Here is a 16,007-nt window from a genome sequence, read left to right as displayed (position 1 = left end):
GATTCCAAATAAATACGCACCGGTCGATGGTTATCTTGTTGTAAACTTAAAGGTAAACTTTCATCCGAGGATAACCCTTCTCTCCATAAGTCTTGAATTAACATTTTACCCTTGATCACTAAAGAGGATATTAGACCTAAAGGGTCAAACATTTGGGATATTGAAGATAAAATAAATCTTTTTGTAATTTTATAGTTATTACAATTTAAATCGCAATGAAAAAGTATTCGATCCAAACGACAGTGTAAACCTAAAGGTTGTCGGACAGAATAGTAAAAAAATCTGAGGTTTCATGTTGTTCGAAAATTCGATTGTCATTTGACAAAAAACGGAAGCCCGACTTCGCACAAAATATTCGAAACATTGTTTTTTAATTGTAACGCACTTTCTACATCGCCCGAAATCCAGTCGTCCATACAAAAATCATTTAAGACGCTACTAGCCACAATAGTAACATAGTAAGTGTTTGTAGACACTTCGTAGCTAGATAACTAGAACTAGCTAACCCGTACGTAATCGTGTTTAATTTAAAACAATTCACATTTAGAGATTGATTTTCTCTCCATGCATTGATTTTACGCTGTGATGGATTAATTAAAGTTTGTCGATACATTTTTTCACAGTCACCAGTAATCGCAATAGCATGTTTACGAAAATTAATTACTATTGAAAATAAATCATTTTGAACAACAGGGCCTAACATTTGGCAATCGTTTATTGAAACAGATGTTGTGGTTTTAGCACTACCATTAAATACAACTCGTAACTTAGTTGTTAAGCTATTTGCTTTAACAACCTCGTAATGCGGCAAAAAATTAAAATTTTTGAAATCTTTACAGTTTTATTTTGACATATGGCCTAGAGTTTCATATTCTTTCATGAATGACGCGTACATCTCTCTTATATCGGGTCGTCTCATCAACCTCTTTTCTAACAAAAAGAATCTGTTTATAGCTAAATCGTAAGAAATAGCAAAATTTTTTATTTTATCGTTAAATGGAATAGAAACCACAAATCTGCCGTTATTATCTCGGTAAGTAGTTGCTTCGAAATAATCTTCGCATAGTCTGCCTTCGCCCGAATATAGAGAACGTGGGTTAAGGGGAGTTACTTTTCCAATTTCCCAAAATTTTTGCAAATTATCGTTCAATAAATTATTTGTAAAACAACAATGCGTTAAAGAAACGGACTCCGAATTATAAGGGAAATTCTGCCATTCACCCGAAAGTACATAACCGAGCTTAGTTTTTTGCAATAATAATGACTTGTTTGGTAAACGAATTTGTTCTACACATATCATAGCAAATCAAAGAAATGGGATATTCTTATTAAAACATCAAAGGGGAATATCAGGGGGAATATTTAAACATTGTTTATCAAAAGAAACTGTAGGAATCGCAGTCGTAATATTTTGTATTTCGCGCGATTTGACAATTTGTACAATTCGAACCTACCCTTAAAATTGAGTATTTCACGTTGCAACTTAGCAAATTTTTCAGTTATTAAATTATTCATTGAACGCGAGTCCAACAAACAACGTACGATATGACTGTTACCGTCTGAATCAAAAACCAATACTTGGGCGGTTGAGAGTAATGTAATATTATGCTGTTTATTATTTTTAATACTACAAGTAAAATTGGGTGAAACATTTGAATTTGAAGTCGAAGGCCTATTTGTTACTTCAGGTGTTATATTCTGTTCAACGTTTCTAGGTGTTCGCGGAAAATGTAACAATGAGTGGTGAGGTTTATTACAAGCTCTACAATTAAATTTAGAAGTACATTTTTTTCGTTACTGAATGTCTTAGACAATTAGAACACAATTTTAAATCTTTTACCTTTTGTACGCGATTATAAACGGTCAGCGAAATAAATTCACTGCACTTGTCTACGCAATTTGTTATTTGCGGTGACTAAGGTTAATTGTTTATTTTTTACATGGTGCTTTGCGAAATTTATTTTAATAAATTTTAATGTAAATTTGACGATGTTAATTACTTAAGGCATAAAATCGAATATATCCGGTTTTACCAAATTCATCTTCATATTTTACCAAATTCACGAGCTAACGTCGTACTTCAACCACATGTTACGAATCGGAAAACAACAAAAAAAATATAAATTCAAATTAGGAAAATCATTTAAACGGAATAACAATAAAAATTATAACAACAATTATAAATGCCTTAACAGTTGGTAAAAATGATTATTGCACACGGAAATTAGATCAATGTTGACAATAAACAAGCAATTGTCGACACATGAGCGGAAAAATAAGCCAACTTTGCTTATATTAAAAAATAAAAATTTTAGAAGAAAAAATACATTTAAACATTTAAAAGTAAATAATTTGAAAACCGATAGACTTAGACAATTTAAATAAGAGTACCTTTTTTATGTAAAATTGAATGCTCTTTGTGATTTGTAGCTCTTATTGGTTGTAGCTCGACAGCCAAAAAACTTAGGATTTTATTTATCAAACGAGCTGTGTGTATCTAGCGCCCTCTACGAGCAATCACAAAACAAGTTTCAAATTCGTATTTCTCATGCTCGAAAACATAAAACTACCAAATTTTATGTTAATAGTAAAAAAAGCTTCAAAATTATCAAGATATTTCGAATTATGTATTTAACTTTCAACACCCTGTGCCTCGAAAACCACTGACATTTGTATAAGAGATGTTAGATTAAATCATCATATTTTGGTGTCTAGTATCTCCGGTATTCGGATTTCCCATTCTTTCTGACTCACCCTGTATAATGTGACAAATATAATATATTATAATAATAATAATTACATAAATAAAAGTAATAAAAGTTTGTAATTATATAAACACAAGAATTTTTTAATTAATCCTAAGTAATTAAATTAATTAACAAAATAGGTTATTCAAAACGAAAGGGTATTTTTCACTGCGTTCAGGGTTGTTATGACCCCGTATATGTGACAACAAGAAAAAGAAAGAAAAACACCAAACAACTAAAAAAACAAATGAAAAGCAGAGTAGACGAGATATGTGTAAACAAAAACAAAATTGAATTAAATCCGAGACAAAACGAAAAATGTTGCTATTATCTATAACTGTTTATAATTTCAATTGCGCATAGTTTCGCGAATCACTTGCTCTTGCATAGAACGATCACTGATCACAAAACCAAGCTTTGAAATCAGCGGCTTTAAACAATCGTCCACTCTGTATGAAATACTGCGTTTGAAAAACTGAGAATTATGATTTGGAATACTGAGAAGGTTACGGCTACGGATGTTAACCTCATGAACCTCTCCTCAGTTGTAATCGTTCATACAAGTATAACGGGACACCACTCATCAGGATCCGATAAAAAAAACATGGTACCATGGAGGTGGCAACGTTGTTCCGTGATTAATTATAATATCGATATAATCAAATCAATCTACAGAATCAAGACTAACATGATTACTGTGTTTAAACATTCACAATAATTAATACAAGTAACTGCAAAAGCTTATTGATTATTAACAAACCTAAGAATGTTGTGAATAACGAAGCTAGAGAAAGATAATGGTTTCTTTCAACAAATAAATCGATCAATTAATAAATCTCCTGTAATCAAACATTAATTTAAATTTCGTCATAATTTAACCTGGTCATAAAATTAATTTATCATATATATTTTCCTTTTAAATTGTTTGATGATATTGTTGTAATAACAATTTTAATTTGCTAAATGAACAAATGTTGTTTAATTACAAACAATTATTCATATTAATTTAAATATTTCAAATAAATTTCATCATTCTTTTCAATCTTCTGTATTATCTTCCACGTCATAGATGTTATAAAAAGATTCTTGAGTGTTAAAACATTTTTAAGCTTTCATTTCTAAATGAATCCTGATAATGTTGGTTTAAAAATTAATGTAATTATTAATTCGTTTATTTACTTGTAAGTTTTGAATTCTCATGAATTATTATTTACATGATATGCTTAATTCGTTTGTGATATACTGGTATATACTATACAGCGTGTCTCGTATCTTCCGCATCAGAGCATTATACGGTTGTAGAATACATTATTCTGAAGCGATCTTTCTAATAAATTTGTTTCGAAATGTTTATAATAACCGCACGGGAACTGTTTAAAATTCTCCGTTTTTATCCAATAACAGACAATTTTGATTCACGAAAAAAGTTTATTTCTCTTTGCGTGTCGAATCTATTGGTAAGTACACGTGAGAAACGTGTTTTGATCGGCGCGGCGGTCCGGACGTGGACGTTAATCTGGTTTACGATTTGCCATTGGACGTCGACAAACTGTTCCCGTGCGGTTATTATAAACATTTCGAAAAAAATTTATTAGAACAATCGCTTCAGAATAATGTATCCTACAACCGTATAATGCTCTGATGCGGAAGATACTGGACACGCTGTATAGGTACTTATTATTTTGTATTCTCATACAATTTATTTGATCAAACAAATCATTGTAAAAGTTCTTTTTCTTCGTAATATATGAGTTGCGGTTTAAAAAAATGTTTTTATATGAGGAATATGTGTATGGAGGTTTCTAGGATTCCTCTTATTATTTTCTTATTTACTACGCTCGCTCCAGTAAGCTACTTTTAGGTAGGTAGTGTTTATTATTCATTGTGATGAGCATTCCATATGTTTATTAGTTCGCACCTCTGCAGTCATAATCTCTTCGTGAAGTGACGTTGATTCCGGTGTAATTCTATTTTTCCCAGAATTGTAGTTAATTTGTCAGTGTTGTCTATGTTTGTGATGGTTTTTACTTGTGAAGCGTTTTCTTCTTAGTTCTGTTTACTTTTTTCAGTCCATATGTTGGAGTTTGGTTGTAGTATCATGGGTTGATGTTTAGTTTTTGTGTTATTTTTCATACATTTATAATACTTTTGATTAAAACATATTTTGTTTAGTTTTGTACCGCTCGCAAAAGCACCTTATACGATTCTCCTTCAATTTCTTCGTGAATGAAGCTGTGAAAAACTTGGCCTTGGCATTAAGAAAATTAAACGGAAACAAAATCACAAAGCAACAGAATCGCCTCGCATAAGGGAACCAGCTTAGGAATCATATCTTGCAAAATTCAACAAGGTAAGATATAATTATATTCGTTGACGACACTGCACACCATATCGCTTATTGAGAATCATAGTGGCGAAACTACAAAAAGTTGAATATTGATTTTCAGCGTACTTTTACGTGCATAAATGACGAAACTATAACTTAAACCGTTGCCGATAGAGCGCGACATACGCCACTCGATATGAGAAAAAAATGAATTGGTGTTTAAGGGTAAGAGAGACGCATATTAGTTTGCGTCTATCTTCGGTCGCTTATGGGTGTAGGATCTGCGATTCATACTAACGATTTGGCAGTTTCGCCAGTATTGTTCCGTACCTCGCCGAAAATAAACCAGAAAGTGCTGCCATAGTGACAAATTAATACTTTCGTCGTTATTGTTTGGTTTGAGTGTCAAATAGTTTATAGTCATAAGTCATAACGTTGGAATAACACATTTCGTCAGTGCTGCAGTAAGTATTTTTATTATGTTTGTATTTTTGTTAAAAGATAGTGACTTATTCTATTTTTCGTCGATTTTACTCTCAATGACATTGAAATTGTTTAACTACATTTAGACTGACTAACGATATTACAGTAAAATTATAATAAGTTATCAGATAGGTTATTGTTCATTAACCCATTAACCGCTATGATTGCCATTTAGAGATTTTGGAAAAACAATGAAACTTTAATTTAATAGTTATTTATGATGTAAGTGCTAAAAGTCAGATTTTATTTTGTGAGTGGAGATAACTCCACGAACAAAATAAGATCACTGTTAACGCGAAGTAATTTTTAATAATACTGTTGAAAGTTTTAACACGCTTCGTTATAAATTGCTGTCTAAAAGTTGATATCTATAGTGATTACTTCATGTGTTTCTTTATTTGTTGTAAATTTTATTTTATTTTTAGCAGGAAATACTTTTTTTAAGAATGAGCAAACGTGGTGAAAAAATATTCTGCTATTGGCATACCGTAAGTTTTTAATTTTCATTTAAACATAACGTACGTTTTTTGTATTTATATTTAATTATAATATTTGCAATTTAGGTGCTCAAAAAATACAAGCACTGCTGGAAGTTCTAGTCACCTGATTTTCAAAAACACTAGAAATGTAGACCATGTTACGGTTGCTCAAAATCAAGATTCACTTAAAAAGGATGATGAGCTGTTAAATTTGAGAAGATCCTCTTGATCTACTTGTGAATCATCAACATCTTCATCTAAATCGTAATCTTCTTCATCATTATCCAGGTCAACGTCTCCAGGGTCTCAGTTTGATGATAGTGATGCTGATCCTACTTATGATATCAACAAAGAAAATATAGATGATTCTATTAATAACTACGGTTCTGGAAATGAAGTGGACAAAAACAAAAAGAAAACACGTAAAGAAAACGAAATCAAGAGGATTGGAAACGATCAATTGCTAAAAGATTGAGGAATTCTGGCCAGGAATATTCTCCTGTCAATAGAGGTAAAAGAGGCAACAATGTAAAAATTCCGGCTCGTAAACTGTTACCACCGTGTAAAGATACTTGTAAACTGAAATGTACCATAAAATTTAGCGATGAAGACCGACACAACTATTTTAAAAATTTTTGGGCTTTGGGAAGTCTAGAACAGCAGAGATATTTTGTTCTCAATCAAATGTCATCAATCAATCCAAAATACAAGAGAATTGTGATCGATCGAAAAAAAAATCGCAGTTTAAATAAAGCATATTTTTTTAACAAAAATGAACAAAGAATACAAGTGTGTTTTTTGTTTTTTAAAAACACTCCTGGAATATCAGAAAGATTTATTAGAACAGTAAAATCTAAAGATGTTGATGGTATCCTAGTAAAAGATTTACGTGGAAGAAACAGTGCACGAACTGTCCCAGACAAAATAAAAATGGATATGAGGGAGCACCTTAAGTCAATTCCAGCTGTGGAGAGCCACTACACCAGAACAAACACACAAAAAAATATATAGAAGGTGGAAAGTCTTTAACAGATTTGTATAATGATTATGTAAAATTATGTGAAGAAAATGGAAGGCCGTATGGCAAAATTCATATGTACCGTTATTTGTTTAAGTACGAATTTAATATGTCGTTTCATACACCTAAAAAAGATCAGTGTCTACAATGCACAACATTTAAAAACTCAAATGCTGAAGAAAAAGACGAATTAGAACAAAACTACAAACATCACATTGAGGAGAAAGAATTATCAAGAACTGAAAAAAACAATGACAAAGAAAAGATTAGTGACCTGTATCAAGTTTATTGTTTTGATTTACAAGCAGCTCTTCCAGTTCCGAGAGGCGATGTATCCTCATTTTATTATAAGTCTCGATTAAATTGCTATAACTTTACTGTTTACCAACTACATAAAAAAGGATTAGGCCATGTTGACTGTTACTTTTGGCATGAAGGAGAGGGAAAAAGAGGAGCATCAGAAATAGGTACCTATCTTTTGAAATTTTTGAAAAACCGCTCAAAAATTGCTACCTCGGAAGATTTAGAAATTGTTCTTTATTCTGATAACTGCGGTGGCCAAGGAAAAAATAAGTTTATAATTACTGCTTTTTTATACGCTGTCACAAACTTTAAGATAAAAAGTATTACATATAAGTTTTTAGTTGTAGGGCACGGGCAAAATGAAGGAGACGCAAGTCATTCTATAATTGAAAGAGCCGTGAAAAAAGCATTAAAGAATGGACCTATTTATGTTCCTGCACATTACTCAGCAATTATAGGTAATGCTAGAAAGACAGAACCTAAATTCAGCATTCATGAAATGTGCCACAAAGATTTCGTTGATCTTAAAGTTTTAAATGAAAAAGTGGCAAACTCTGTTTTTAATGTCGATGCAGACGGAAATAAATTCAATTTTAATGACATTTGTGTCATTAAAGTAGATCGCTGTTATCCAAGACGCTTTTTTTATAAGTTATCTTACAAAGATAAAACGTTTAATTTTGTTGAAATACAGAAAATAAAAAGAAAAAAAAATTTTTTCGATTTCAAAGAGGTTAGTTTGGAGTCGGCATATTTAGACAGAATTCCGATTTCTCAGAAAAAATATGACGACTTGCAAAGTCTTTTAAAAAACAAATCAATACCAATGGCTCACCAACAATTTTACCAGAACTTGAAGATTGAGTAATGTTTCCCGTGCATTTTTTTGTGTATTAATTTCAGAAAGTTGTAACTGTTGGTTAAATACATTTTCAGTTTGAAACAACTACCAGTGTATTCTATTTCACGCATTTACAAGTAATTTTCATTCAAAATATTGATAATTTTTTTACTTTAGGTCACATATGATATGAGAAAATACTCTATTATTTGAGCAATAGTGGCGAAACCACAAAAAAAAATTTTATTTTTGAAATCTTACAATAAATCTATGTCTCTGCATGAAATATAATAACAGTAAAACGAAATTAAAAAATTTTAAACGACAAGTTGTTGCTTATTACATTGCATTAAAATTCAACCAAAATTATGAACGCGATTATCTTCATAGCGCTAATTAGCGCTTACGCCACTATTGTGCTTAGTAAGCGATATGGTCTCTCTCTCTTCTTTGGATTCTATTGGGAGATATAGCAGTGAAGACTCATTCAGACAATTCTTGACCAAACTAAAATATTGAATGGATGTAAAAGAAGGTATGCAAAATGTTTGATGTTAAAACATAATTGAAATTGTTCAAAATGTTCTACAGGATACCCATGCCACACAACTTTTGAAATGATCGCTCTATTAAAGGGAAATATGAAAGCAAAGGTCCATAAACGTTAGACTAGAAAATGATATGTAAAACATATCTATGGAATTTAACAATCACTTGCGTTCTTTTCTAAAAACTTGAGCATCGCAGAAAAAAATGTTTAAAGGAATTTTTTACTTTCGATAGATGGTGGAAGGTCCAACTTTGATAATATTTGCCAACCACAAATTGGACCAGTACTTATAGTGATAGTTTTCAACCAATATAACATATATAATTAATTGCTAAGCCATAGAAAATATTATTTATTGCGTTCAATGTTTTCTAGTCATGTGATTTTTCGAAAAGGTCTGGAAAAAATCTGGATTCAACAGTGATACAAATGGAAGCAGACCCATTGGCTTAGAGAAAAGCATTGTCATGTTTTAGGACCTCAGAAAGAAAATCTACAGCAATAGTTGCCCGTGTGTTTTTGTTTAATAGATTGATGAGTACTTCTTCCAAATGGTTTTAAAATGTAGGTTCTTAAGAAAAATTTAACTTATTCTTAATATCTTCTAATGCTGCATTGAAAGAATATTTTGCAAAAAATGCAGCATCATTAGCTCGTCCATTTTTGCCTATGTGGATATAGGCAAAAAGTCGATATAGTTTGTGTCTTAATATTCTTATTTCTCTTAAATACGCAAGATGAAAATGTATTTCCTGCATTTATTTGTGTTGAAAATGGTAATACACAGAAAAATGCGATACATTCAAAAAATACAGAACGTCTAATCAGTAATTGGAAAATATCAGGAAACAAAAATATTTCAACTATATACGCAGTAATTGATAAACTTGATAAAGTAGTGCAAAGAAATAAAAGTGGCATTATGAATATATAATGATCCAAACAGTTATCAAAAGGAGTGGTATTCAGAAATGTTTTCTGAAAAAGCTGCACTCAGTAACATTATTACAAACGTTCTAGATATTAGATGACAACAAGACATATCGTGTTATAATCCTTATCAATTAAGCTTTTTATAAAGATATGAAGCATTAAAGAATCTCAATCTATTCAACAGATTTAGCTAAAAAGATATTTTAAACAATATTATTGCAACAACGTTTTTAATTTAGTGTTACTTCTTAATTACTCTTTTAATAACTACAATTTTATTAAGCTTAATGTGATTCTTTTAGATTCAATTTAGATGTAGTTAAAGTTAACGTTACTAGATAATATTAAAGTTATATCTTTACTCGCCCACTTTACACTGTAGTAAAGTAAATGACTAAGAATTACGTTTATTAGCGACCATATCATTTAGTCATATATCACGTCGCTTACTAATTAGAATTCATTGCATCGAGATGAGAGAGTACCGTCTAACGCTTCGGTATGATAAACGGCCGGACTCGTTAATTGATATTTACGATACAAAGGAACAGGAAACCTGACACACTCCCCCTTTTTATATCTCTTAGCTTCCAAGAAAAGAAAATAAAATCCCAAGAGAAATCTACTTGTATTTCCTCAAGCAAGTTTCATTCCAAAATCAAAAAAGTACAATATTACTTTTTAATTCTAATGAAATAAGAATTAATCTTTTCGTAATTAGGTGTAAGTATTATCATTTAAGCTTAAAATGTTTTATTCGTCCTCGTTCTTTGCTTTCAATAGGAATTGGAACGCTTTTCGCTCTTTCAATAAATGTCCTCCCAACCTTTGCTGTTTGCATTGCTGGGTCGAAAGCTATTTCTAATTAAAGGGAATTGTCGGCAGAACAAAAAAAAATACTAGAACGAATAAAAAAACAAAATAAAAGATCTGCTATGCTAAAATGGCTATACTTAACTAGTTCCATAAAAGAATTAGGGATATTTTACTTGTTTCGGAAGCTTTTATAAACTTGAGCGGATTATTTCGAAATAATAAGCACGAACTCGAAAAACTTTACCCCCAAGAATTCCAAGAAGAGTTCAACAATTTTTTACTTAATTCGCCTAAAATACGTATTGAAACATTTAAAATTTATAACCACTTTGTAGTAAACTTTACGTTTACAAACGTATTTATATCGGAAGTGTCAACACGTTGAGAAATCTTTTAAGTTTCTTGTATCGAAAAAATGTATCTAGAAAAGATGGATTACGGAAATGCATCATTAATGGAACACACATCAACTATATCAAGATGATTCATAATCCAAAGAAAACTAGTTGAACTGCGCGATGACGGAGACGCTTAGATATTTTTATAATCTGAAATGTTTTACGACACAAGACGAATAAAGGCAATTTTATTTCCGTATTCTTTTTAACCGAGCTCATATTGAAATTCACGAAATTACCTACTATATTCTACGTGGAAAAAGAATTTATATCAAAAATGCTTTATGTTATTAAAGTCTCTTAAAAGAGCTTCATAAACTTTTTTGACTTTTAACTTAAAAGTTATTTGTTGGAATAGACAAAAAAGTTGTATCCAAAAAAAAATTATAATAAATCCAAGAATGGTTTTAGCTAATTACTTGCAGATTCAAAGCTCAAAAGATTAATTTTATTTTATTTTAAGTCTGTTTACCGCTTCCGGCATATATCAAATATCTTTCTCGACTTTAATTTCGCGTGTACACGGTTGGCAGCAGCCCCGTTGTGCCGCTACTTTTCACTCTGCCGCAGCTAAACCAGTGTAATATCTTTGGAGTTTAATTAAAACCGCAATTGTAGCTGACTCCGTCGCGGTTTTATAATGCACAGAGAACTCCATTAACTCTTCGGTCGGCAGCTCCTCCTGGCACGCTTACTTCGAATTCCGGAATGGTCGTGATCTCCGTTGTCTCAAAGTTTCTTGAAAAATACTATTCCAACTCTTTCTCTTTTCAATTAGAAAACTATGGGCTCAATTAGTGTGTTTAAGGAATCAAAAAGTTTCAGTATTAATCTTAAAGAGACTGTTAATAATAAAATTATTTTTATTGCAAAATTAATAAAATTAATAGATTAGAGAATTAAGGTGAGTGAGAGACAGATGCCGGACTAGGCAGCGACATAATTTCAGTCTATCTCCGTCCGGATCTGCCTTATCCTGGACACATTACTGCCGCAACCGGAGATAAACATATTACACCGGAATTGTACATCTGCGGCAGCATCTCCCATACGTTCAGAGCTGCGGGAACTCGGCTCGGAGCTAATTGGCTACTGTAACGGACACGGAATGGCCATTTTCACTTAAACGTAACGCGTTCAGGGGGTTCTGATTTTACGCCAGCTTTCGCTTTGGCGAAAATTCCAGGAGTGGACGATGTGCGTATCTGTGTTACAAAATCTACATCAACTAATTTCATTTTATGAAATTTCGAAGTACAGATTATGAATTATTTAGGTATAATTCAAATGTATAATGTTACTACGTAAAATGAAGATAATTTTATTTTATAATTTTATAGCGTTGATTTATAGATCAAATATAAGTTTATTTTTTATATCAAATATTTAATATAATGTTGAGTTTCTGTATTTGGTGGCAATTTTTAATTAACCGGAGTGGTTTACACTCAACTATTTCGCATTTTTAAAAGCGAAAATTAATAATGAAAATATAATATTTCATCATTACATTATTAGTAACTGCAGTAATGTGCAGTAATTTTAAAAATGGCTGAGTATAATAAACAAATACAATACATTTAATTAATTTATCGTAATTTCCACTTTCAGTTACGCGATTTGATTATATTTAATTTAATTTCTAATATTCTTCATAATGATTAAAACACAAATAACATGTTAATTGTGTATCTTTATAAAAAATATTATAGGTTATCAAGTTGTTTATCAAATTGTGAAGTTCTTGGTGAATCAATAGATAATGATATCGATTGCATAGTTCTACACTGTCTGCATCCAAATTAACATACGAAAGATTTTCTTTTATCTAAGAGCATAATTAGGTACAGCTAGACACAGCTGGCAGAAGACTACATACTGCTTGCACTGATAGGTACTGTTAATAAAAGACTTGATACTACTTGCAAAAGATTAGATACTGCTACAAGAAAAGCCGATACTACTAGCATATGACTAGGTCCTGCTAATAAAAGACTAAACACTACTTGTAATAATAATAACAATAATATTTATTTGTGCATCCAAAATATACATTTTTTACACTCGTCGTATAGAAAAATCTTACAAAGAAACAAAAAGAGAACAAAGCACACAAAGACATACTAAAATCACATGTAGATCATCATTCTATGAATTGATGCTGTCACGACCGATGCCCATTGCCACAAAATCTCTTTCAAAAAATTTATATTCAAGGAACTCCGAATAAGAATAGAATTAGAAGAAGAGAATTTAATTAGAGATATATTTATCTACATTGTTGTGCAAGTACAGCAACAATATAAAGCATCAATAGCATCAATATAAATATCGCGGTAAATGATAGTATTTTCTGATCTATAAAGAATTCACGGCACTCATCTCGATACTTCAGTCCACGTATGACACGAACGATACGTCGCTGTAGCCGAAAAACCCTAGACCAACCCGAGCAGAATAGCGATTGGCACAGTGGAAAGTAAGCAGTTGTGAACACCGGTGCTGCTCAGCTTTCCACAGAGTATACTTTTAACGGAAGATTAGCTATTACTAGATGAAAACTAAATACCGCCTATAAAAGATTACCTACTGCTTGTAGAAAACTAATTGTAAGTACTATTAGCAGAAGACCAGATGCTGGTGGCAAAAGACTAAATACTGGTAATGAAATACGTGGCATTGCTAATACAAGACTAGATAGTAGTTAAAGAAAATTAGATACTACTTGAAAATGGCTGAATATTACTAGCAGATGACTAGATACTCCTAATGGGCGACTAAATACTGCTTGCAGAAAACTAGATACCACTGGTAGAGGACTCTACCTGCAAGTAGAGCTACTAATGGATGATTAACTATTGCTAAAAGTTTACATAAAACATTTTTTAAAACTATTTTTTATTAAGTTATCATCTATTTAATATTATTAGTTAACTACGAAACTGTTGCCAGATTTTCGAAATCCAATAAATAACGCAAAATTAAATGCCATAATGCTCGCGCAAAACAAGTGATTTGTGTTTGATATATCTTGCGCAAGGTCCGTCTTTCAAACACTCTTAATTCGTTTTATTTTCCTGGCCTTATAATAGTGCGATAAAACTTGAGTTGCGATTGTCAGCCTAGTATTTTATTTATCATTAGGTGTTTGTTGGCATAGCAGCACTCACTTATAGCCGCTAAGTATTCAAACCTCAATTTCTTCAATGACATTATTAAAAACGTTTCGTTTACTCTGGATCCCCAATATACAATGCTTCATATACTCGTTCAAATAAATAATTTCTTATGTTGAAAAAAATTCGTTAGTTATGAGTCCTACTTTTGAACCATTTTTTGTTAGTTGAATAAGTTTCAGCTTCAATTCTCCTTAGACGCGACTTAGGGTCACTATGTCATCTGCGTACGCATATAGCTGCAAGGTTTTCGTGTTGATAAAATTTCACATTCCAACCTCCCGTATGACAGCTTATACAACCAGATTAAATATTACGGGGGATAAAGCGTCAAATAGTGTTTCTACGATTTACCCAATTTTGTTAGGTGTTGTAGCATCTTTTTTCAACTTATTTTACTAAAGTCCTTTTTGATTACCTGTTGCATAATCTTAAGTAATTGTGTGTATTGCTATGCGGCACTATTGGACCTTCTTGCTTTAGAATCAGCTGATATGATTTCATTAAGACAGAGGAATGTCGTGTACCGCTAACGACTCTTGCTTTATTAAATGTTACTAGATTCTCAGAATTTAACAGATTAAGGGCCGCTTGTACAATGTCCCGATAAATCTACCTGATAACTGTCCGGCCGATAAACTTATCGGGAGGATAAAGATATTCGGTGTTGTACAAACAGTTTTGTCGTTAAGATTGCTATCGGCGAAATAAGAGTGGGTTGGTAGTAGTTTTTCCCCATATCTAGTGATTTGCGCCGTAGGTTGGAAATGCTAACGTCTTTCTTTGAAGTTTGAATTATGATTTCGGCAATAATAATTGTTTCAACAAATTTTCGCGACAGACAACTGACATAACGTACGTATAGGGGTTAATGTTATAGGTTAACCTATGTAGTAACCATACAAAGCTTTTATATAAAAACCTGGGTAACCATAAATATCTAGCCGATAACTGTCTTATCGGCACTGCTGAGTACCCGATAAGTTATCTCAAATACTTTCCGGAACAACAATGCATCATCTAAGAGTCCTATTGTTGTCATTTATGTTGTTGATGAAGTACTTACTCAGGATGGGTAGATATAGAACCTGAAACCTATAACTGATTAAGGGCCGGTTGTACAATATACCGATAAATCTGTCTGATAACTGTTCGGTCGATAAACTTATCGGGAGGATAAAGATATTCGCTATTGTACAAACTGTTTTTGTCGGGAGGATTGCTATCGGCTACATAAGACTCGGTTGATAGTACTTTTCCCCCATATCTAGTAATTTGTGCCGTAGATTGCTGACGCTAACATCTTTCTTTGAAATTTGAACTGATTTTGACAATAATAACAATTGTGTAAATTATACAATTAGCATTTTGAAAAATATCGAAAAATGTTTAATTTGTACGGCACTAGTACCAGCAGCGATTCCGAAAACGAATGTTTAGTTAATATTTTTAAGTAAAAGAAAAGAAAAAAAATTAAAGAACGACGTAACCACATGGCACAGTGGGATGAAACGGATTTTTTGAGACGGTTTCGGTTAACAAAAAAAGTTAAGAATTAAAAAGAATTAACAGTTAAGATTAAACATGCATTTCTCATAAACAGAATTAAACATATATTATAAAATTGGTAAAATAATTAACCTAAACAATCACTGTCAAATTGCGATGGTGTTCAATCGCAGCTTAGTTTTATCAAATTTCTAGTTCTTTCATGTAACGGGTTTACTTTTCTTACTACTTTTCTAACTTTTCTTCACATGGACCTCCACCAGTACCCATCACATCATGCGGTATTTGGCAACGGCTTGATGGGCATCTTTTTTTAATGTTTCGTATTTACTGCGAACCTGTTCCCATGCACGGTTTATCGTGCCGGTTGAATTAAAACTTTGACAAATCTTTTGCCATGCCGCTTTCTAAATTGTATAATTAGTGTA

General features: G+C 31.8%; 1 protein-coding gene across 1 annotated transcript; it reads left to right on the top strand.

The window, feature by feature from the left end:
• Positions 1-5,222: 5,222 nt before the first annotated feature.
• On the top strand, positions 5,223-8,302 carry LOC139430747 (uncharacterized). The gene is made up of 3 exons (XM_071197994.1): positions 5,223-5,537; positions 5,982-6,044; positions 6,120-8,302. Exon 3 carries the CDS (start codon positions 7,130-7,132, stop codon positions 8,222-8,224), a length of 1,095 nt encoding a protein of 364 aa, XP_071054095.1. The 5' UTR covers positions 5,223-5,537; positions 5,982-6,044; positions 6,120-7,129; the 3' UTR covers positions 8,225-8,302.
• The last annotated feature ends 7,705 nt before the right edge of the window (positions 8,303-16,007 follow it).

Source organism: Onthophagus taurus, chromosome 7 (assembly GCF_036711975.1).
Source record: "Onthophagus taurus isolate NC chromosome 7, IU_Otau_3.0, whole genome shotgun sequence".
NCBI lineage: Eukaryota > Metazoa > Arthropoda > Insecta > Coleoptera > Scarabaeidae > Onthophagus > Onthophagus taurus.
This window is presented reverse-complemented; position numbering and strand designations above follow the sequence as displayed.

What these genes read in the sequence shown, in the direction of transcription:
- LOC139430747 (XM_071197994.1), top strand. Translation starts at nt 7,130, where the DNA reads ATGTACCGTTATTTGTTTAAGTACGAATTTAATATGTCGTTTCATACA.